Source organism: Phyllobates terribilis, unplaced genomic scaffold (assembly GCF_046119375.1).
Source record: "Phyllobates terribilis strain yellow unplaced genomic scaffold, ASM4611937v1 Scaffold_3__8_contigs__length_932513732, whole genome shotgun sequence".
NCBI classification, from domain to species: domain Eukaryota; kingdom Metazoa; phylum Chordata; class Amphibia; order Anura; family Dendrobatidae; genus Phyllobates; species Phyllobates terribilis.
The window spans coordinates 692,470,395-692,495,736 of NW_027362763.1; the positions used below are offsets into that span (position 1 = coordinate 692,470,395).

General features: G+C 41.7%; 1 protein-coding gene across 3 annotated transcripts in view; it reads left to right on the forward strand.

The window, feature by feature from the left end:
• DUSP10 (dual specificity phosphatase 10) overlaps window positions 1–23,109 on the forward strand; it is a 76,751-nt gene extending 53,642 nt beyond the window's left edge. For 2 of the 3 annotated variants that reach the window (XM_073671902.1, XM_073671903.1), the window contains exons 3-4: window positions 18,414–18,782; window positions 21,688–23,109. In XM_073671902.1, coding sequence (XP_073528003.1) covers window positions 18,414–18,782; window positions 21,688–21,953 — 635 coding nt within the window. In that variant the 3' untranslated portion in view covers window positions 21,954–23,109. The remainder of the gene's footprint in view (window positions 1–18,413; window positions 18,783–21,687) is intronic. The other variant, XM_073671904.1, reaches the window with a different exon arrangement.
• The last annotated feature ends 2,233 nt before the right edge of the window (window positions 23,110–25,342 follow it).

The window sequence follows — 25,342 nt, forward strand, 5'->3', positions numbered from 1 at the left end:
ACTGCACAAGCAGAATAGTGAGTGCAGCTCTGGAGTATAATACAGGATGTAACTCAGGATCAGTAATGTATGTACACAGTGACTGCACCAGCAGAATAGTGAGTGCAGCTCTGGAGCATAATACAGTATGTAACTCAGGATCAGTAATATAAAATCAGTTAGTAATTTCACCCCATGTACCGCTGTCTGGTACATTAGAGCATTATTCATCAGAGGCCATGCTTACAGGATGGTATATACCACCATATGGCCATATCTGCCTGTAGCTCAGTAATATGTAAATGTGAGAACACTGGCTCCCTGCACATGACTTTACCATGTAGATAAAGCCTCGATCTATATGCAAAAAACGTGCAAAGGTCAACAATAGATTCTCCGATGACATTTCATTATCATGGAACAATGTGTCTCCAGCTGCTAATAATGAGTTTAGAATGAGCCATTGATAACGTATGGGTAAAATATCCTATCAGGGCTGTAGTGATGCTGTGCCCAAAAATCACAAAACGTGAGACCATTCTCTCCTGTCTTGTCAGTGAGTGTAGACCACACCCCGATAGTGTTCTGGTCCGGAGTGAGATCACTGACGATAATCATGAATGTACAATGCAGCTTATATGGATGAATGCAGAAGGTGCGCTGCTCGGGGTGCGGCATTATTATGCCCAGTTACATAAGTTCATCTATACAGTGTGCGTTGCCCGTGCAGTTGTTGTCTGGGTACTTTTGCCTGTGGCTGAACTCATGCCAACATGTGAAGGAATCAGGATGTGCACAGAGCAGACGTCGCCGGGGTTCTGCACACTCTTTGTCTTACGTAATGCACTGTAACACCTGAATTTCAGGTTCTTTCTCACAATGAAACAGACTGGCAGATAAACATGAATGGAAGCGCCGCGCATGACGTAACTTTATTTTATTTAAAGAAAAACTTCACATTTGATTTCATTGACAGAATCCTATTAAAACTCCCAATTGGGGTTTTCCAGGTTTTTTATATCGACGATGTATTTTTTTTTGTAATCTTGTCTGATGTCACCTCTGAATAATACACCACAAAATATTCTTAACCCTCTCGATCCTTCATTTTTTTTTGTCCGATTTCCCATGGATGATGTATCGATATTCCTCATCAATCATTTCTGCTCCTCACTGCTGTAGGCTAAATTTAGATTTCCTCTGCCTCCGCTTGTGACATGTTGCTGCATAGCAGGCACAGTCTGTCACCTCTCTTGTGCCTTACACCTTTACACCTGCGTCAATGTATCTAAAGCATTGTAGGGTGATATAGATCCTATAGTAGCAGTAATAATGGGTGTCAAACTGGGCGATTGCCCTGGGTCCTCATGTTTGAAGAGGGTCTTCTGCTCCTCACTGCTGTAGGCTTTAGATTTCCTCTGCCTCTGCTTGTAACATGTTGCTGCATAGCAGGCACAGTCTGTCGCCTCTCTTGTGCCTTTCACCTGGATCAATGTATCTAAAGCATCGTAGGGTGGTATAGATCCTATAGTAGCAGTAATAAGGGGTGTCAAACTGGGCAATTGCCCTGGGTCCTCATGTCTAAAGAGGCTCTAAAGGATGAGAAGCATTATTCAGCACTGTATGGCGGTATTAGAAGTAAATTGTAGACTGCTTTAGAAAGTGATATTTGCTTACATTGTCTTATTTACATATCATTTGATGGTATTATGTGGGCACGATATGGCAGGATTATCTCGGTACTGTATGGCAGTATTATGTAGTGTGAAATTACTTCTTTTGTGTTATTGTTAAGGCAAAAATATTTTTTCTGGACAGCCATTTTCTCCAAGCCAGATGGAAAGAACCAGTTTGTGACCTTGGAAATATCTGGACATGCGCAACAAAGGGGCGCGTCAACTCCTATGGCAAGGACATAATTATGGCAATTGCAAGCAGAAATTAACTGCTGTGAATAATGTGCTGAGGTTATCAGTCAGCGTTCTCTGGACACCCTCAGCTCATTTATAAGCATGGCTGCTAATTAGATGAGCGTCTCTTCCTATGATGAGCTCCGTCTATTGTCTTATTTGGGGTTTATAATTCAGTCCCAGCATTCATGTCAAGCTGTTAGTTATAGATTTAATGATTTATTTCATGATTTGTTTCTTTTGTGTTATTTTCCCCTCAGGATTTGTGATTGTGTCCCTCGTAGTAGTAAAATATTACTACAAGACCAATATTACTAGAATTTTACTACCTGACAAGATCCATGATCTTCTGTATGAGAACAGTATTATAGCAGTTATATTCTTGTACATAGGGGGCAGTATTATAGTAGTTATATTCTTGTACATAGGAGCAGTATTATAGTAGTTATATTCTTGTATATAGGAGCAGTATTATAGTAGTTATATTCTTGTACATAGGAGGCAGTATTATAGTAGTTATATTCTTGTACATAAGAGCGGTATTATAGTAGTTATATTCTTGTACATAGGAGCAGTATTATAGTAGTTCGTTCTATTCTTGTACGTAGGGGCAGTATTATAGTAGTTATATTCTTGTACATAGGAGTATTATAGTAGTTATATTCTTGTACATAGGAGCAGTATTATAGTAGTTCGTTCTATCCTTGTACATAGGGGCAGTATTATAGTAGTTATATTCTTGTACATAGGAGCAGTATTATAGTAGTTTGTTCTATTCTTGTACATAGGAGCAGTATTATAGTAGTTTGTTCTATTCTTGTACATAGGGGCAGTATTATAGTAGTTATATTCTTGTACATAGGAGCAGTATTATAGTAGTTATATTCTTGTACATAGGGGCAGTATTATAGTCGTTATATTCTTGTACATAGGGGCAGTATTATAGTAGTTATATTCTTGTATATAGGAGCAGTATTATAGTAGTTATATTCTTGTTCATAGGAGCAGTATTATAGTAGTTATATTCTTGTATATAGGAGCAATATTATAGCAGTTATATTCTTGTACATAGGAGGCAGTATTATAGTAGTTATATTATTGTACATAAGAGCAGTATTATAGTAGTTATATTCTTGTACATAGGAGCATTATTATAGTAGTTATATTCTTGTACATAGGAGGCAGTATTATAGTAGTTATATTCTTGTACATAGGGGCAGTATTATAGTAGTTATATTCTTGTACATAAGAGCAGTATTATAGTAGCTATATTCTTGTACATAGGAGCAGTATTATAGTAGTTTGTTCTATTCTTGTACATAGCATGCGGTATTATAGTAGTTATATTCTTGTACATAGGGGCAGTATTATAGTAGTTATATTCTTGTACATAGGGGCAGTATTATAGTAGTTATATTCTTGTACATAGGGACAGTGTTATAGTAGTTATACTCTTGTACATAGGAGCAGTATTATAGTAGTTATATTCTTGTACATAGGAGCAGTATTATAGTAGTTATATTCTTGTACATAGGTGCAGTATTATAGTAGTTATATTCTTGTACATAGGGGCAGTATTATAGTAGTTATATTCTTGTACATAGGGGCAGTATTATAGCAGTTATATTCTTGTACATAGGAGGCAGTATTATAGTAGTTATATTCTTTTACATAGGGGCAGTATTATAGTAGTTATATTCTTTTACATAGGGAGCAGTATTATAGTAGTTATATTCTTGTACATAGGGGGCAGTATTATAGTAGTTATATTCTTGTACATAGGGGGCAGTATTATAGTAGTAGTTATATTCTTGTACATAGGGGTAGTATTATAGTAGTTATATTCTTGTACATAGGGTCAGTATTATAATAGTTATATTCTTGTACATAGGGTCAGTATTATAGTAGTTATATTCTTGTACATAGGGGGCAGTATTATAGTAGTTATATTCTTGTACATAGGGTCAGTATTATAGTAGTTATATTCTTGTACATAGGGTCAGTATTATAGTAGTTATATTCTTGTACGTAGGGGCAGTATTATAGTAATTATATTCTTGTACACAGGAGCAGTATTATAGTAGTTATATTCTTTTACATAGGGGCAGTATTATAGTAGTTATATTCTTTTACATAGGGGCAGTATTATAGTAGGTATATTCTTGTACATAGGAGCAGTATTATAGTAATTATATTCTTGTACATAGGAGCAGTATTATAGTAGTTATATTCTTGTACATAGAAGCAGTATTATAGTATTTCTATTCTTGCACATAGGCGGCAGTATTATAGTAGTTATATTCTTGTATATAGGGGGCAGTATTATAATAGTTATATTCTTGTACATAGGGGGCAGTATTATAGTAGTTATATTCTTGTACATAGGGGCAGTATTATAGTAGTTATATTCTTGTACATAGGGAGCAGTATTATAGTAGTTATATTCTTGTACATAGGGGGCAGTATTATAGTAGTTATATTCTTATACATAGGAGCAGTATTATAGTAGTTATATTCTTGTACATAGGGAGCAGTATTATAGTTGTTATATTCTTTTACATAGGGGCAGTATTATAGTAGTTATATTCTTGTACATAGGGGCAGTATTATAGCAGTTATATTCTTTTACATCGGGGCAGTATTATAGTAGTTATATTTTTGTTTATTTTTCAAATAGGGCAATATGTTATTTAACATGGTTTCCGGCCTGCAGGTCTCTAAAAGGAATAATTTAGAACGCTTTGTAAACTTTCTTTTAAGTCATGGATAAATGTCTGTCTGTAAATACATGTACATAACTGTTCAGCAGAATTTCCCGTGCTGCACTGTGGTGCGTACGTATTACACAGGTCAGGTAACTCACATTCATCTCCTCTATTCACTTCATTTCTCCCATGAAGTTGAATATAAGACAACCTGATACTTTGTGTATTTGTCTTTTACTTATGTTTTTCAAAAATTGGTAATATTTCAGAAAAAAACTATTTACATTGATCTCCGGGTCAGTAAATAAGTACAGTATGTGAAATAATAAAGAATAGTGTTTACCAAGGCCAGAAGCAAAACAAGCGAAATCCGAGGCAAGAGGAATAGTATGTTTATAGGAGATGGATAGATGATAGATAGGTTTGCAGTAGATTGATAGACAGACAACATGACATCTGAGTCTGATAAACCAGCTCTTCCCTGTAGGGAGCCCTCTGCTAACCTGATTTTGGGGCTCAAACCCTGATTATAGGATTGTAATGTGCCATGCACGATGTGACCGTGGTATCTAGGTAGCCCCGTGTTTAGGGCTTTTCTTTCTTGCCTATATTGACTTTGTATTGTTTGCTTTCTCCTCGCTGAGTATACACGGATGCGGACAGTGTGCACAGTGCCCAACGGCCGGCAGCAATACCCCTGGGGACAGTACACACAGGTGTGTCACCGCACCGTGGGTGATAATATGTGTCATGAAATGTCTCACCTGGTGTGCCATAGACTGAAGGTTTATAGGATTTCCCATCAAGGAGCTCTCCAATAATGGGGCTTCTAACAGTGACCACTCCGGCCATTGTACTCGTCCGGGCATTAAGTGGAATCAACACTATACTATTTACATATCTGTATACGACATATCCTCGGTAGACCAATAATTTACCCCAGCCAAAGTGGTAAAAGGGTTCAACAGAGTTGTGTGAAATGAATGACCACAGCGCCTCTCTTGACCATGGGCTGTTTTGTGGTATTACAGTTCAGCACCATTTGAGTAAATCAACTGAACTGCAAAAACAAAGCAGCCATGTTTTTCAAAACTCAGCTTCTTGGTATCATGAGTAGTGTCCCCCTTCCTGGTATACATGTCCCCCATCCTGGTATACATGTCCCCCATCTTGGTCACCTTCCTGGTATACATGTCCCCCATCTTGGTCACAATCCTGGACATATGTCCCTCATCCTGGTATATGTCCCCCCATCCTGGGCCCCTTCCTGGTATATATGTCCATCATCCTGGTATACATGTCCCCTATCCTGGGCACCTTCCTGGTATACATGTCCCCCAACCCAGGCACCTCGTTGGTTTATATGTCCCCCATCCTGGTATATCTGTCCCACTTTCGGGTACATATGTCCCTCATCCTGGTATATGTCCCCTATCCTAGACCCCTTCCTGGTATACATCTCCCCCATCCCAGGCACCTCCTTGGTTTATGTGTCCCCCATCCTGGTATATCTGTCCCTCTTTCTGGTATATATGTCTCCCATCTTGGTCCCCTTCCAGGTATACATGTCCCCTATCCTGGGCAGCTCCCTGGTATATATGTCTCACATCCGGGTATATCTGTCCCTCTTCCTGGTATTTATATCCCCCAATGTCCTATCTTCTTTTTTGGTTTTGGATCCTGGGATTTTCTCCGTCAACTTTGCAGCTGTTCAGCCTTGTCCTTTTGAACTTTTTTCATATTGATATATAATCTACAACTTTGACCTCTACTTCTGCATTTCTTCTTCTCCCCTCCCCCCATTGCAGATTGTCGCCCGCTCATATCAGGGGGGATAGCTGTGAACCAAACAATGTCTCTTTGGACAACTATCTAAAGTATATGACCTGCTTTATAATGAACACTTTAAAAGGATTATCCTCCTTAATGGAAGTTGAAAGGCGCTATTGACATGAACTTGGCCACTTGTAGGTTCCTCTGCGCGGCGGGCAGATGTCGACTCCTGTCCTGGTAATTGGACTGAGATGTCTGTACGATATCTGCCAATACCTGGCAAGCAGCTGACAGACACCATGTCAGTAGTATCTGTTATCTCCCGATGCAAAAGTGCGAGGCATTACATAATGATATAGGACTAGATAGAGGAATGCTATAGGACCAGACCAGATAGAGGAATGCTATAGGACCAGATAGAGGAATGCTATAGGACCAGATAGAGGAATGCTATAGGACCAGATAGAGGAATGCTATAGGACCAGATAGAGGAATGCTATAGGACCAGATAGAGGAATGCTATAGGACCGGACCAGATAGAGGAATGCTATAGGACCGGACCAGATAGAGGAATGCTATAGGACCGGACCAGATAGAGGAATGCTATAGGACCAGATAGAGGAATGCTATAGGACCAGATAGAGGAATGGTATAGGACCGGACCAGATAGAGGAATGCTATAGGACCAGATAGAGGAATGCTATAGGACCGGACCAGATAGAGGAATGCTATAGGACCAGATAGAGGAATGCTATAGGACCAGATAGAGGAATGCTATAGGACCAGATAGAGGAATGGTATAGGACCGGACCAGATAGAGGAATGGTATAGGACCGGACCAGATAGAGGAATGGTATAGGACCGGACCAGATAGAGGAATGCTAAAGGACCAGATAGAGGAATGCTATAGGACCAGATAGAGGAATGCTATAGGACCAGATAGAGGAATGCTATAGGACCGGACCAGATAGAGGAATGCTATAGAACCGGACCAGATAGAAGAATGCTATAGGACCGGACCAGATAGAGGAATGCTATAGGACCGGACCAGATAGAAGAATGCTATAGGACCGGACCAGATAGAGGAATGCTATAGGACCGGACCAGATAGAGGAATGCTATAGGACCGGACCAGATAGAGGAATGCTATAGGACCGGACCAGATAGAGGAATGCTATAGGACCGGACCAGATAGATTAATGCTATAGGACCGGACCAGATAGAGGAATGCTATAGGACCGGACCAGATAGAGGAATGCTATAGGACCGGACCAGATAGAGGAATGCTATAGGACCGGACCAGATAGAGGAATGCTATAGGACCGGACCAGATAGATTAATGCTATAGGACCGGACCAGATAGAGGAATGCTATAGGACCGTGGCCAGGCTTTTTTGCCAAGGTGACGACCACTATAGTTATGGTCAGATTTCTGATGGCTGAAACTGACGTTTTTCACAATTTCTGATACATTTTTTCAGATTCAGGTATAAGATATCCTCGATGAGATATTTTACAGCTGCCTCGCTTCCTTCCATGTTACCCTGACTATTCCGCCACCTGTCAGGAGTGCGGTGTAATGTGGTCGCGTTACTCCTGCTTTCAGGGGTGTTCTGTTTCTATATAAATAAATGATCTAACCGTATCAGAAGGAATTAATGCTGTGTACACAAAACCACTGAGGAGACTTTGTTTTCCTTCCCGCGTCACAGCAGAGCTTGATCCGTTCTGTTCAGCTGTAAAAGGCTTGTATAATGGATGGGGTTGGCTTTTATCACCCTCCACGCAACTTTAATAAAACAAATTTGACATTATTTTTTTATTCCATAAATCCATAATGGATGTGAATATTTGAAACCGTAATATATGGTAAGGAAGACATCACTTACTTCTTTTTATCTTCCAGTTTCTTGTTGTTCCCCTTTTTCAGAAAGTCCCTAAAATAAAATCATACTTGACATGTAGGAGGGGGTGGGAGGGGGATGCAGCTGCAGTTTCTTTCTCTGTGAGGCTTTATACTGTGAGAGGGGAGGAGGAGGTGCAGAAAGTGATATCTGATTGGCTGTAACAACTATGTATGGTGATGTGAACCTATCATGAAAAGCCTGCCTATTTATCAAGAATGATTAGCGGAGAGAAGAAAAGAAAACCCAAATCTGCAGGTTAACAGGGTCCATTTTTCATAAAGATGGTAGCACTGCAACTCTGCTAACAAAGAACTAAATGTAATGTTAACATTATTTATGAATACTTAGAGGACTTGTCACCAGGTCAGAAGTGGTCAGCTTTGGCTCTTATTTTATTCCCGCTGCTTCCCTGAGTATTCTGGGGGTTTTTTTTGTTTTGTTTTTTTTTTCATTAAATCCGCCATACAGTTCCAGAGATATGGGCCTTTTTATTTGGTGCTAATTTTTATGGTCTTTTTCGAGGGCTCGGTGCGCACATGATTATCTGGGGGATAATTGCATAAGTATCCTGTGATTCACGCCCCCTTGAACATAAAAATTACCACCCAATACAAATGGCCATATCTCTAGAACCATATGGCGGATTAAAAAAAACAAACAAACAAAAAAAACCCTGAATATTCAGGGGTCAATAGAAATACAAAAAAAAGAGTAAAAACTGGATGCTATTGACTTGGTGACAGGTCCTCCTTAGAGGGGATACCCAGGATAGGTGATAATTTATAGATTTATGGAGGTCCAACCGGCACACCCCGACCACCTCTCCATTCATTCCCTATGGGCTGTGGAGTGCTGCCTCAGCTTTTTCTGCCAACCCCATGAAGCATGGTGGCAGTTCTACTTCCAGCGGTTGGACCCCCATCAATCTATAAGTTATCAACTATCATGTGGTTAGGTGATAGCTTATATTCCCTATAATGTGAAAGTTTTTTAAGGTACACATTTTTTTTTTTAACCCCGTAGAACCAAGAAGGTGACGACTGAATGGCTGACACTGAGTGATGATTGCAGTCTATATAATGTATTTAACATATGTTCCCATATAGGCGAAATGACAGAGCTAATTCCTGTATTTATGTAAGTCAGGCGGGGCCCGGCAGCTCCATATGGAGCCATAAAACAATACAGTTGAGGTTTACCATCGGACAGACGCGCTATCAGTCTCAGTTCCCTTTTTTTTTTCCTCACTCGGGCAAATAAAATCCTCTGCACCTGTTCACATTACATCATCCGTTCCCCGGGAAGTGAACGAGGAGCATGACACAGAGCCGCTGTTCTGTATTGTCCGAGAGGCTGATGTCATTGTGTGCTCGGTTGCCACAGAGTTCGGGCAGGTGGGGGTTCCCGACAATGATGTCATTATGAAGAAGACCTAAAACGAAGGCGAATCGCGTCGTAAATCAACGAGAGCGACAAGTGGACGCCGAGCGCGCTGCCGAAATTCATTTCAGTTTTCAATAAAATGGTTATAAAAAAAAAAAAATTGACAAAGATGTAGCAGAGCTGAGTTTGTCATTTTGGCAAAACATGTGGTGAGATTCCGATAATATAAACTCGTCAGAACTCGACCGTAGACGAGCGCCAAACTTAATCACGTCCGTAAATTACGTATTTTGGTGCCTTGTTGATGCTGCAGTTTTTTAGGTATTTTTATCTAATCCTACATTGTTTTGGGAGTTTGCTGTTTTTTTTACATAACTTTCTTGGTAAAGTCAGGCATTTTTTTTTCGCATTTCTGCTACGGAAATGCAATAAAAACATGTACTTTTTTTTTTATTTTTTTTTTAATATATATATACAGATATTCTACATTTCATTCAAGTTTTATGGGAAAAATCCGCAAATAAAACGTATATTTAGACATGTTGTTAATTGAAAAAAAAATCGCATGTAAATTTCCACAGCGTAACCCACAATGGGCATGAGATTTACATAAATCCCGTACACATTGCTGGAACTGTAATATTCTGCATTTTTTGTGCTCGAAAATACGTAGCGTTAACAAAAAAAAAAATAAAAAAATATTTATTGAGATCTGTGTGGAATATTGTCTAAATGGCAGCCTTCTTTAGGCGTTGTAGCCATGACATAGGACTCCAGGATAGATGAAATAATGTTACATTCTCTTTTTTCCCCACTCCCATTTACATTGTCGTTCTCTGATAGAGTCAAGTGCCGGATTATCAGAATTTCTGGAACATCAGCTCTGTTTTGTATGGAGCCCTTACATGGCTGCTATCGAGGAACATGTGTCCTCTAGATTACCTCATATATGGTTTTGCGGTCTTTTTCTGACAGGCAAAATAATTGTGTCATGCTCTGATGAAGTGGCTATGTGGCGCCCCTGAGGGTTCAGTCGCCACAGAGGTACTGCACCTCACCCAGAGGTGTGGTGTCTCCTTCTCTCAGGTAAGGAGGGAGTGCTGCCCGGAACCCCAACACCTGCATCCAACACTACACTGCTCCAGGCCAGCTGGAAGGGCAAGATGCAATGTGTTTCCTGCTGAGCCCTGTCCCTGGCTGGAGTGGGGGGGAACCCAGAGGTAGGGGGAACCAGTAGTGGGTGTGGGTTGAGGAAGCAGTTTAGGGGAGCACCATAGAAGGAGATATATAAAGGGAAGCCATCTTAGGGTGGCAGTTCAGTCAGTGAGAAGAGAAAGGACAGTCAGTCTGGGAGCAGAGTCTCTTTAGAAGCTCTGCTCCACAAGTAGGGCCCAGTCCTAGAGGCCCCGGAGGGGAGCAGAGGAGTAGGCTCCGTTCTGTTAAAGGGATCCCAGGGGGTACGGCGAGTGCAGGACGGCACCCGTACGCCCCGAATCGGTCAGAAGACAGAGGGATCGTAGGCCGCAAGAAGGGGACCGGCCCCTGGACCAGTCGTGTAACTTCAAGTCTCGGCTGGAAAAACCGGAGGTTTCTGGCTTACATAGTCCAGTTGCCAAAGCCTCATTCTAGTCTCCGTGAGGGTCAAGCAGGTCCGGGAACTCCAGTTAGACAGGAGGGACTTCAGAGCACCCGAGCGGGACAGAGAGTGGGGAAGCGCAGGGCAGGAGGGAGAAGACCCAGCTTGAAGACGGTCTAGAGAGGAACACAAGAAAGCGGGGTTCTGTCAGGTGCTTCTAACCTACCTGAGGAAGAGCTGAACCCCCAGTCTGGTGAACGCAGCGCAACGTGGGAGGCTGTAAGCTGGACAGTGCAACCTGAGGAACTTAATAACTGTGAGTAAAGACTCGGATGACTGCACCGCACTGCCTCCGTCCATTATTTCAGCTGCGCCATATTCCCCCTGCACTACAACGCCCAGCGCAACCCACAATAACTACACTGCCCTGGAGCTAGCTCCTCCTGTGGAGAGCCACACCATCCCTGCTGCAGTAACATCAGCTCCAGAGGACTGCTCCGCAGTGGTGGCTCCCTTTGGCCGCACTCCACAGGTGGCATCACGAACTATTCCAACATCCCATATATATACCCAAAACCCCCCCCTTTTCTTTTGGTTGACCGCCCTGGGCCACGGACCGGGCCAGCCACCGTGATACTCTCCACCGGCATCCATAGGCCCGGCTGCCGAGTACCCCATTGCCCCGGGGGTGCGTCAGCTACAGCGGGGTATGCCGTACCACATGCATATCTGCCAAAAATCACATGACAAAATTTAGGACGGTCAGGCCCAAAATGCCAAAGAACCGTCCTAAACATCTACAAATACCCCACAAAATGGCAACTTTTGAGCCTAATTTTACTAGGCCCTATAGCACAGTTCATGGGACTGCTGACCGTGCCGGTGGGATGGACTTTGTATCATGACAGACTCAGTCAGTCCCAATTAGGCGGACATTCCCGTGGAGATCGTCCTTCAGATCAGTAGTACCATGGGAGGTCCCACACTTATATTACAGTCCCACTGAACCCAGCCGAAATCATATCATTTACTATTGGCCTAGTGAATGGAAACTGGGACCTTGTTGTCCATAGCAACCAGTCCGAAAATTAGCTAAAATGGCTGCCACGGAGGTAAACAGTTTTGGCAATGGCAAAATACAGGATCATTGTATGTGCTGAAATCCATTCTGAAATCAGCCGAGCAAGACTTAAAGAAAGGGGATACAGAGTCTTGGCATATTTTAATTGATAACGGGCGGCCATTTGTACCCATTGCACTACATCATATCCAATGAAGCGCAGCTCCACTTTGCTGGGTGTGATAATTCACATAATATTCTGTATAAACTATTTTTTTTCATGGTGCATCCTGTTTATGATACGTGACAACTGTCCCGATTCGGCTGGGACAAATCTATAGGCTGAACAACAAAGGGAGCGGGGTTAGTTTTGACTTTTTTAAAGTCAATCATTGGCTAGATTAGGGGGTGGGACTTAAAGGGGACTTTCACTGGATTTTTTTTTTATTTCATCTGAGTACCTCCTTCAATCGGTGCTGTTCTACTGATTCTGGAACAGTTTTTATTTTTCTTCTATGCCCCTCTGTTCTAAAGTTATGCCCCCATCCCCCTTCCCTGGAAATAAAAGTGCAATTTTTCCCTTCAACCAACTGGTTGTGTACCACAGAATTCCTCCGTGGGCGTGGCCATATCTTAATTGGCCAACGTCAGAGGATAAAATGCAACCTCACATATAGATGTTCTATGGATATACGCCCAGTTTCTTGAAGGGAAAATTTGCACCTTTATTACCAGGAGGCATAACTTTGGAACGGAAGGGCACAGAAGAAAAAGAAAACCTGTTCCAGAATCAGTGGAGAAGCACTAGTTGGAGTAGGTACTCAATTGAAATAAAAAAAATTCAATGAAAAATCACCCTTTAAGTCCCACCCCCTGAATTAGCAGCAGGAATTGAAGGATGTACTGCGTTCAAATAAAAAAAAAATCTAGTGATGGATCATATATAAATTCCGCAATTTTAGTAATCTGACATATTTCCTAACATCATATATGAGTTTTGTGTTTATTGGATGAGAACAAGACAAGAAAACTCTCTGCACATTTTTTAATCTTTAGGTTTTTATATTCATTTTAATTTAAAAAAAAGACTGAAAAATAAAATAAATAAGAAATAGTAAAGTAATAATTAAATTATTATTTTTTGTAATTTTTTTGTAGCAATTTTGACTTTTCAGGGAATATTCAGCTGTGATTCTTTACAGTAACACTTCCTCATATTTTTAGGACTACGCCCTCATTTCATAGTCTATGTAGAGGTTGCTCTCTCATGTCTGGGCGTTTGCGTGCCTGACAATAAACTGTAAATCCCCTTGGTTTGTCTGTTTATTATTATTACTCCTGTGATTTGCTTCTGTTTTACCTTGGGGCGATCCCCTTTCTATTCCATATTGATCTTGCAGCTATAAGGTTCACAGGACACTTTCACAGATGTCAAACTAAAAAAAAATGAAGAATCACATCTTGTATATGACGCTATATCGCTGCCATGGAAGCGTATAACAAATGATCTTTTATGTGCAAAATAGCCAGTATTCAGTGATCTTTGTGAGTGTGATGATTTTGCAGGAGGCAGTGACCTGTCTGCTCAAATAATTGAGAATGACCATACTACATAGCGGTACTGTCATTAAGAGAATGCCATGTAGCCAATGAGTTCATGGTAATGCTAACAGCACCAGCAGAAGAGTATTGTGTTGATCTTGATGGAGACAGTGACCTGTCCTCTTATCACTGCTAGGGAAACTGCAGCGAGATAAGAAGTTTTTTTTTGTAAGCAAAATACTCCAAATATGGGTCAAAGGAATGGAAAAGTGCCATGTAGCCAGTAAGATTATGGTTATGATGAGAGCTGCTTAAGAGGAATATGTTGATCTCGATGGAGACAGTGACCTGTCTGCTCAAGTGATTATGTTGTTGAGGACGACTATACTACTTAGAGGTAATGTCAGGCCACGTGCACACATTCAGTATTTGGTCAGTATTTTACCTCCATACTTGTAAGCCAAAACCAGGAGTGGAACAATCAGAGAAAAGGTATAATAGAAACACGTCACCACTTCTGCACTTTTCACCCCTTCCTAGTTTTGACTCACAAATACTGATGTAAAATACTGAACATGTGAACGTCGCATAAATAAGAGAATGTAGATGTAACGGGTCTGGGAGGTGGAACCTCTGAGCAACGATACAAAGGGGCAGTCCTTGTAAGGAAGCGGGTGGCTCCCAGGGTAGGCGGGCAGGTAGTCACGGCAAGTGACGGGGACAGTCTCTGGGTAGAAGGGCAGGAGGTTACGGCAAGTGACGGGGACAGTCTCTGGGTAGTAGGGCAGGAGGTCACGGCAAGTGACGGGAACAGTCTTTTGACAGGCGGGTGGTCACGGCAAGTGACGGCTAAGCCTCCAGATAGGCTAGCAGGCGGGTAGCAGGTGGACGCTCCCAGGTGAGCGGGCAAGAGTCTCTGGACAGGCAGGTGGTCACAGCAAGTGATGGCTAAGCCTCCAGGTAGACTAGCAGGCAGGTAGCAGGTGGACGCTCCCAGGTGAGCGGGCAAGAGTCTCTGGACAGGCAGGTGGTCACAGCAGGTGACGGCAGAGCCTCCAGGTAGGCTAGCAGGCAGGTAGCAGATGAGCGCTCCCAGGTGAGCGGGTAAGAGTCTCTGGACAGACAGGTGGTCACAGCACGTGACGGCAGAGCCTCCAGGTAGGCTAGCAGGCAGGTAGCAGATGAGCGCTCCCAGGTGAGCGGGCAATCAGATCCATAGACAGACTGGCAGGGCTGGTAGGCAGACTGTCGGACCGCAGGAATGCAAGTAGATAGACAAGTAACAGGCAGGTATCAAGCAGGATTCTGGCAGGTAACTGGCAGGTATCTGGTAACGGGACCTGAGGGCTGAAGCAGAGTGATAGGCTATGCAACAACATTGCTCGGGCACCTCCATTTTGGAGGAGGTGCCTTATATATGGTGAGGTCCTCCGGCCATTGGCCGGGGACTCCTTAGGACGGCGCGCGCGGCCCCTTTAAGAGAGGGGGAGCGCGCGCACGCCCTAAGCACAGTGGCCGGGAAGCAGCGCGCACTGCCAGCAGAGCGGGAGGAAGACGCCGGGCACGGAGCGGAGAGGTGAGGGGAACAGCGTCCCTGCCTAGCAGGAGGCAGGGACGCCGACGCTACAGTAGATGAGTTCATGGTTATGCTAGGGCAGCAACAGAACAGCAATATGTTGATTTTGATGGAGACAGTGACCTGTCCACTTATTGCTGCTAAGAGAACTGCAGTGTGATAACAAATTTTTCTTTTGTATACAAAATACCCAGTATAATGCGAAAATGGATGATGAGAATGGAAAAATGCCATGTAGCTGGTACGATCATGGTAATGATACAGCTGCAGAAGAGGAATATGTTGATCTTGATGGAGACAGTGACCTGACCACTAATCAATGGTCTGAGAGCTACAGAGCGATACCAAATTATCTTTTGTATGCAAAAAAATTTGGGTCACAAAAATCACTGTCTGCTGAAGTGATTGCCATGGAGGGCAGGACCGTATTTCACAGAGATAGTGTCATGAAGATAATGGCAGAATGTCATGTAGACACAACACGATCATGGCAATGTTATTAGCAGCAGGAGAGAAATGTGTTGATCTCGATGGAGACAGTGACCTGTTCAGTTCTCACTGCTATACGAACTTCTGCAAGATAGCAAGTTATTTTTTTTCCCTAAATATCGGTCATGGATCATGGAAATGTATGACTTGTCTGCTCAAATGGTTACATTATTGAGGACATGTTCTTCATAAAGGTACTATGATGAAGAAAATGGAGGGCAAAACACTGGGTTGCCAATAAGGATCATAAAAATGATAACAGCAGCAGCAGATAAATGTGTTGATCTTGATGGACACAGTGACCTGTCCAGTTATCATTGCTATTACAACTGCCGAGCGATTCCACATTATCTTTTGTATGCAAAACACTTGGTATAAAACTATCATTGGTCATAGAAGTGCCCAGATTTTGTAGGAGGCAAAGACCTGTCTACTCAGGTGATTATATTATTGAGAACAGGACTGTTCCTCATCATGATGAGAATGCAAGAATGCCATGTAGCCAGTAATGATGATAGTATTAGAAGAGAAAGGTACTGAGCTTGATGGAGACACTGACCTGTCCAGTTATCACTGTTTAGGGGAACTCCATCATAATTTATCACTATCTTTGGCAGTGTGTTGATTTTGTAGGGGGCAGTGACCTGTCTGCTTAAGTGAATATGTTATTGGTGACATGTCCATACTTCATAGGGGTACTGTTATGCTGAAAATTCAAGGGCAGAGCCATGTTGCCAAGCAATCATGGTAATTATGATAATAGCAGGAGAGGAATGTGTTGATTTTTATGGAAGCAGTGACCAATAGCATTTTTCTTCAAGGGGCAGTGTCATTATATGGACAGATAACCATGTAAGTAGACATGTCTGGAAAACAGAACTTTAAGCTGTATTTAAACATTTCTATGTAGTCTTTAACCAATGGAGACACGAAGGTCTACATAGACAAGGAAAGGGAAAACTTTTTTTTTTTTTTTAATTAAGATTAGTTGTAAAGTTGTATTTTTTATGGTAGTATGAAGTGAAGCAATAAAATAAACCTTGGTGTGAATACCCTTTAAAACAAAGCTGAGATACGCTTAGATACGTCAGAATTTCTCATTGGTTTACAGTTTCCCTCTGTGCTTCATAATATTTAGATGATTGTACTTTATCTAATGGTGGAAACTTCTATTCACAATCTGCTCCTAATATTAACTCCACTAATGTGGGTGAAATTTTCCAGACTGGACCTCACTCACCGCTCATTTATATGCTGCATGGTTATAATGAGGACAGACGCAAGGTCGTTCTATGCTCACAGCTTTGAGATGCAGACAACGGGCATAAGGTGACTATGTATAATGTATCCAGGTCATGACTAGAATTCATTCAACTTGAACATTTTTTTTCAAGAGATATTCAAGATTTACTAATATACTTATGTAAGACCAAACTTGTTTTTAATGGAGAATTCCAAAAAGGACCACCGAGAGACGTGGTCTGTACAGATTTACATAAAGGAGGGGCCCCAGTAACATGGAGGGGCTTAAAATGTCCTGCGATGTTTGGCATCTCTGTGTACAGACCCTTGAACAAACCTTTATAAGGACTTCAAGCATTTCTGGGTCTATATACAGGTTTGATCTCATTTTAGGTCAGTAAATAGGGGTCTGGTCTTGGGTCTCTTAACTGGGGGACTCGAGTCTACCTTTTTTAGGGAGTCTGTTATTTGGATCATATAAATTTAGAAGGTCTGTATTTACATTGGTTGGTCCAGGATCTCCATTAATTTTGGGGTTTGCAATAAATCTGTATTTATTTATGGGTCTGTATATTTTATAGGGTCTGGTATGGAGGGGTCTAGTGTGTGATTTGTATTAATTTGGGATGTGCTTAAGGGTATCATATATACTGTTCTGTAATTTAAAAATGGGGGGGAGGGGGTGTCTTATATAAAAGGGCAGGGCTTAAATATCCCGCAAACCCTAGACCTTTATAATGGTTTGGTTTTTTTATTCTGTATACAGGAATGGTCTGGGGTCTCAAAGCAAGGGGGGACTGGTCAGGGGTCTGTATTTTTTTAGGGGATCTGTATTGGGTTCATATATATTTTAAAGGGTCAGTATTTAGGTTGGCTGGTCCAGGATCTCCATTAATGTGGGGGTTAGGAACTAATCTGTTTTTATTTATAGGTCTGTAACTGTTAAGTGTTTGGTCTGGGGTGTATATATATATTTTAGGGGGTTTAGAGTGGGGTTTGCATTAATTTTATTATTTATATGTAGACACCGTGTCTTATATAAATGGGTGGTGCAAAAAGTCCAAAAATGTTGTACCCATCTTAAGTAGCTCTTTCCCATCTTCAGTAGCTCTTTCCCATCTTCAGTAGCTCTTTTTCTTTTGGTTGATGCTTGTGGTGTTTGTTACTTTGGGGTTTTGGTTTTGATTTATCAAAATTGAGTCATTTTTTTTTAGGTTGTTTGACGTCTTGAAACTTAGTAAATGTAATTGTTTTTCGCTTTTCTTTTCCAGGTGGCCTCAGCAGTTTTAAACAGAACCATGAAAACCTGTGTGACAATTCCCTCCAACTCCAAGACTGTCCCGATGGAGGCGGCGCATCAGCGGTGACAATTACACTACCTCAGTCCGTCCCCAGCACTCCGGACATTGAGAATGCAGAACTCACCCCCATTCTACCCTTCCTCTTTCTCGGAAATGAACATGATGCCCAAGACTTGGAGAAGATGCAGAGGATGAACATCGGCTACATCGTCAATGTCACCACACATCTGCCCCTGTATCATTACGAGAAAGGGATCTTCAACTACAAACGTCTACCAGCAACGGATAGCAACAAGCAGAATCTCAGGCAGTACTTCGAGGAGGCGTTTGAATTCATTGGTAAATGTCTAAAAAAAATTTTTTGGGGGAGAAGTGAAACCCCATTAAAGGGGTTATCTGAGATTAGAAACAAATGGATTCATTTTTTTCCCAATAAACAGCGCCACTCCTGTCTATGTGCTTGTGTCTGGTATTGCGGTTAAGTCCAATTTAAAGGGAACCTGTCAGGTCTCCCAAGCCTCACAAATTGCCCCTATTACCATTACCACTAATCCTGTCCCTAGCAATAAAAGTTGTTTTAGTGCATACAGGAACCACTGTCTGAGCTATTTTCTTGGGATGTGGCTCTTATCGGTAATAACGCTGGTTTGGGGGACCTAAGTAACCTATTCCCACTAAATAAATTCTACCTGCAGTACCATGCCTATCCTCTTGGTGTGCTGTTTAGAAGAATCATGTCTATTAGCTGCACTGATTACATTTCTGTATTCCAGCCTACTTAGTGCAGTACTTCAAAGGTGCACCCTTGTTTTAATGCATACAGGAACCACTGTCTGAGCTATTTGCTTGGGATGTGGCTCTTATCCGTAATAATGCTGGTTTGGGGGACCTGACTGGTCCATTTTTTATTCGTCTTTTGCAGTTCTCCTTCTCTTCTTCTGAGAACCTTATTTTTCCATCAATACAGCCTTATGTATGAAGTCTTATTTTTTACGGGACAAGCTGTAGTTTTTGACACCATTCACTTTTATCATACATACACTGCTCAAAAAAATAAAGGGAACACTCAAATAACACATCCTAGATCTGAATGAATGAAATATTCTCATTGAATACTTTGTTCTGTAGAAAGTTGAATGTGCTGACAACAAAATCACACAAAAATTATCAATGGAAATCAAATTTATTAACCAATGGAGGCCTGGATTTGGAGTCACCCCCAAAATTAAAGTGGAAAAACACATTATAGGCTGATCCAACTTTGATGTAATGTCCTTAAAACAAGTCAAAATGAGGCTCAGTATTGTGTGTGGCCTCCACATGCCTGTATGACCTCCCTACAATGCCTGGGCATGCTCCTGATGAGGTTGCGGATGGTCTCCTGTGGGATCTCCTCCCAGACCTGGACTAAAGCATCCGCCAACTCCTGGACAGTCTGTGGTGCAACGTGACGTTGGTGGATGGAGCGAGACATGATGTCCCAGATGTGCTCAATCGGATTCAGGTCTGGGGAACCGGCGGGCCAGTCCATAGCTTCAATGCCTTCATCTTGCAGGAACTGCTGACACACTCCAGCCACATGAGGTCTGGCATTGTCCTGCATTAGGAGGAATACAGGGCCAACTGCACCAGCATATGGTCTCACAAGGGGTCTGAGGATCTCATCTCGGCACCTAATGGCAGTCAGGCTACCTCTGGCGAGCACATGGAGGGCTGTGCGGCCCTCCAAAGAAATGCCACCCCACACCATTACTGACCCACTGCCAAACCGGTCATGCTGAATGATGTTGCAGGCAGCAGATCGCTCTCCACGGTGTCTCCAGACTCTGTCACGTCTGTCACATGTGCTCAGTGTGAACCTGCTTTCATCTGTGAAGAGCACAGGGCGCCAGTGGCGACTTTGTCAATCCTGGTGTACTGTGGCAAATGCCAAGCGTCCTGCATGGTGTTGTGCTGTGAGCACAACCCCCATCTGTGGACGTCGGGCACTCATACCACCCTCATGGAGTCGGTATCTGTTTGTGCAGACACATGCACATTTGTGGCCTGCTGGAGTTCATTTTGCAGGGCACTGGAGGTGCTCCTCCTGTTCCTCCTTGCACAAAGGCGGAGGTAGCGGTCCTGCTGCTGGATTGTTGCCCTCCTACGGCCCCCTCCACGTCTCCTGGTGTACTGGCCTGTCTCCTGGTAGCGCCTCCAGCCTCTGGACACTACGTTGACAGACACAGCAAACCTTCTTGGCACAGCTCGCATTGATGTGCCATCCTGGATGAGCTGCACTACCTGAGCAACTTCTGTGGGTTGTAGAGTCCGTCTCATGCTACCACGAGTGTGAAAGCACAACCAACATTCAAAAGTGACCAAAACATCAGCCAAAAAGCATTGGTACTTAGATGTGGTCTGTGGTCCCCACCTGCAGAACCACTCCTTTATTGAGGGTGTCTTGATAATTGCCAATAATTTCCATCTATTGTCTATTCCATTTGCACAACAGCATGTGAAATTGATTGTCAATCAGTGTTGCTTCCTAAGTGGTCAGTTTGATTTCACAGAAGTTTGATTTACTTGGAGTTATTTTCTGTTGTTTAAGTGTTCCCTTTATTTTTTTGAGCAGTGTAGATATTGTTTTTTTGGGTTTTGTTTTTATGGATTTCATTGTGAGTTAAAAATGACCTGGCAAAATCCGTACAACTGCGGTGATGCCAAACGTATACGGTTTTGGTTTTTTTGTAAAGGAAAAAAAAAAAATTGGTTTGTCTCACCAATTTCTGAGACTGAACTTTTTTTTGCGCTGAGCCATAGGTTTAATTGCTACAACTAGTGCTGTGTGCGATGTTTTATTCTATTGCGGTGAGGGAAAAATGTAAATTAATTTTTTTTTTTTCCTGCTGGATTAATTAATTTTATATTTTTATAGTGCTGGCTTTTATAAATGCTGTGACAACAAATACAATTTTTTTTTCTTTTTTTTTTCATTTTTGAATTGGTTTAAAAGTTGCTGATTTTAAACTTCTTTTTTTACTTTTACAAAAAGTTTTGAATAAAGAAAAATATTTAAAGTAACTTTCATTTTTGGTTTCCCCCCTAGGTTTAATCACTTGTTGATTAGCTGCATTGATCACCAAATTTCTGTATTCCAGCCTACTTAGTGTAGTACATCGACATAGTGTGGCCAAATGAACACTGGTGACCCCATGTTTAGGGTTGCTCGAGGTTCTAAACTATTCTCCACTTTATTTTCTAGAAGAAGCTCACCAATGCGGGAAAGGCCTTCTCATCCATTGCCAAGCAGGTGTCTCTCGCTCTGCCACCATTGTGATTGCCTACCTAATGAAGCACACGCGGATGACTATGACCGATGCCTACAAGTTCGTCAAAGGAAAGCGACCAATCATATCTCCCAATCTGAACTTTATGGGACAATTACTGGAGTTTGAAGAAGACTTAAATAACGGGATAACACCAAGGATTCTTACACCAAAGCTTATTGGGGTGGAGACTGTGGTGTAGCAAAAAATTTTTCTGAATATGTAATAAGTATTTTTCAAAAACATCAGCCAGATTAAAAAAAAAAAAAAAGAAAAGAAGGATGTTAACAATTTTTTTTTGGGTAAATTTTTGAGAAAAGAAAAATCAGTCATCCGTAGTCTGTGCAGGTTCATAGACTGAGGAAAGCAATGTTGTCAGGCATTCACCTACTGTGTAAAAAAAATAAATAAAAAAAAAAGTAACACTTTACTCGAGACTATAGCTCCAAAGATAGTGATGACGGAATAAAAAGTTGAAAACGAAATCGGCCATGGTACAAAAAAAAAAAAATGTGTGTATGTATATATATATATATATATATATATATATATATATATATATATATATATATATATATATATATATATATATATACTTTTTTTTTTTTATATATATATATATAATATATTCTTATGGCCAGAACAGAAAGGGTTAATTTTGAGTGTATAATGTTATATTTTTCTATTCAGGTTGGTATGGTATCAACAACCGAGACCTTGACCATTACTTGGCCTCAGTGGCTTAATGTGCAATAATTTTTGTTTTCAGAGTGAGAATTGTTAAGAGTTTATCGAAAATGTTTCAAGAGTGAATCTATACATAATTCTGATGGCCATTGTCCATTAAGAAGACTACGAGGCACACTTTGTTCAGAATTGTCCACGGATGCCAACCCTAAACTCCTAAAGTTCCCTTATTTTTGTGGAACTGCCCCTTTTTAAAAAGGACCCCAAAAAATGGAGCTTATATAATTCTGCCCCAAAACAATTCCAAGACATTTTTGAGCTCCTCGGGGGAGGGGCTTAATATATTCCTCAAATAGGAATTTAAATGTTTGTGAGGTTTGATGTAACTTGTCCGACCTGTAAAATGGTGCTGCTCACTATGTGTATGAGACAGGTCCACTTAAAGTGGTGAAAAGCGCCAGCACTAAGACAGAGGTATAGAAAAAAAGAATTATTATTCTATATATTTTTGTTTTCATTTGAATCTGGTTAGGGTGCCATAAACCTTGTTAAATATGTATATCAGAATGTAAAAATAAGAGGTTTTATTTTAACTATTTTTTTGCACAAAAATATAGGCGTGTTCCTGTTGTCTGTGTAAAATGTCATTTTGACTATAAAACCGGCAAAAACTAATTTTGATCACGTGTCTGTTTCATTGATTTCATTAATCTATGAATACATGGGGCTGAATTCTAAAACATAACTGAAAACAGACCCCCTATAGTGCTGCTATGATCTGCCATCCACTATGTATATGTTTGGTATTTGTTGCCCCCTACACAAGCCCTGAGCTAATTCCCCACACCCTTGTCTATAAATATCAGTTCCTCAGGGGTGGGATTACCTCTACAGATTCTCACCAGCCTGTAACTAAGAACATGGGACTAGCCTGGGAAATCTTCTATCCTAACCTCCTTTGGGTTTCCCTTTGGTCACCGTTGGTTTTCACAGTGAGATTTGGATCCTGATACTCTAGAAATACACTACTGCCATGGTCTCCAACTTGTTCCTCTCCCAGCATGTCTAAACTGTTTGAGAAAATCATAGGTTATTTCAAGTGCCCCTGATTTGATTGTAAAAAATCATAAAAATCATAAAAATTGTAAGATGGACTGCTGCCTTGTCCCTCCCCTGTACTTTATACTGCAGCTCTGATTCCTCAGATTGGCTGCATAATGTTACAAAATCTGTTCTGTAAGTATTAGCACCCAGTGTGCCACTGCGGGAAGCATTGTCTATAAGGCGGTATTGAAGCAGGAATTGTATAGCATAATAACGCCACAGGAGGGAATACATGAACGACAATAGTCAGTACAACTGCGCCCCCTACTGTCCTCTTCATTATAATTCCTCCACCTGTTGTACCCAATAGAGACTCAAGAGGACTAGTCTTGGTGCCTTCAAGATCTCAGCTTGCTGTCAGAGATTTGGAACGATTTTAGAACCAGAGATCTGAAAACCTGTACAGACCTAATACTTATCACAGCAGAGGATTTGTTACAGTTGTATTTAGTCTAGACAATCTTCTGTGAGCTGAGACTCAGGGTGATACATGTTGCCCACATTAACACTTTGTAACAAACAATAAGAACAGGGGAGAGATCTGGTACCATGGATACATTTATCTCACCGGTGATGGACAGGACTGGATACGATTGTATCAACCGGGGGCGTAACGATCACAGTTGCCGAGGGTGCAACCGGGTCCGAAGTCGCAGTGGACCCCCAAACTGCTGCATGACCACCTGACGGAAGCAGCATGTACAGCGAGCAATGGAGTCCAGGGCGGTACCATGTACACGAGCAAAGAAGCTGGGAGAGGTACGGGTCGTAGGGAATCACTGTGCATAATCCACCCGCACTTCTCACGTTTGGAAGTTATTCCATATGCGATGGATTGGAGGATAGCTTCCCGATCGCTGGACATCCAACCCGAAATGTTACAGAGAATTGTGAACACCAAAGACATTGTATGAATGGAGCAGGGGTCGATCATGTGTCCCTCCACTCTATTCAAAATTATGGGAGCGCCAAAGACCGGTCAAGCGCAGCTCAGTTATCTCCGGAGGTCTAAAATAAAAATGAATGGAGCAGAGGTCCGCATGAATGACCACCTCTCCACTCTTTGGTGGCCACCCTTTTAGAGCCCCCTAGTTCTTTGAAGCTTTTCGGGTTGGATGCCCAGCGTTTGGAAAATGATCCCCTTTCCCATGGTTAGAGGATAACTTACAAACCTGTGAAAGCACCCTAACCATCTTTGTTATTTTTATTGCAGAAATCAATAGCGCACATGAAAATAAGCAACTTTGTAATATATCTTATCAGAGAAATCTACTTCTTTCTCCTCCTGGACTGATCTTTCATTCTTAATAGGTAGAATGTGTCTTCAGTGAATACAGACTTTCCTGTTACAGAGAAAGTGACAGTTGGGGCTTTTAAAATTGTATGGAGGGAGGAGCTAGAGGCCAACACTGACATTCTGCTGCAAGCTCTTAAGAAATGACAGTTATGGTTCTCCATATAACTTTATGAGCATCAACTGCCAGGGGTTTAACTAGAGTCCAATGGGCCCCGGTAAAAAATTTGGACCTGGGCCCCCCCTTGCATGTTGGTCCCTTTTATAGTGTTTAAATCCTTTTAAGGACATACGAGTTGCCACCCCACCCCCATTATGTAGCAATGTCCCCCAACCTGGGCCCATCCTTGTACATATGTCTTCCATCCTTATATATATGTCCCCCGTCCTGGTATATATGTTCCCCATCCTGGCATATACATTCCCCATTCTGGAATATATGTTCCTCATCCTGGGCCCAACCTGGTATATATGCGCCTCCATCCTGGTATATATGTTCCCCATCC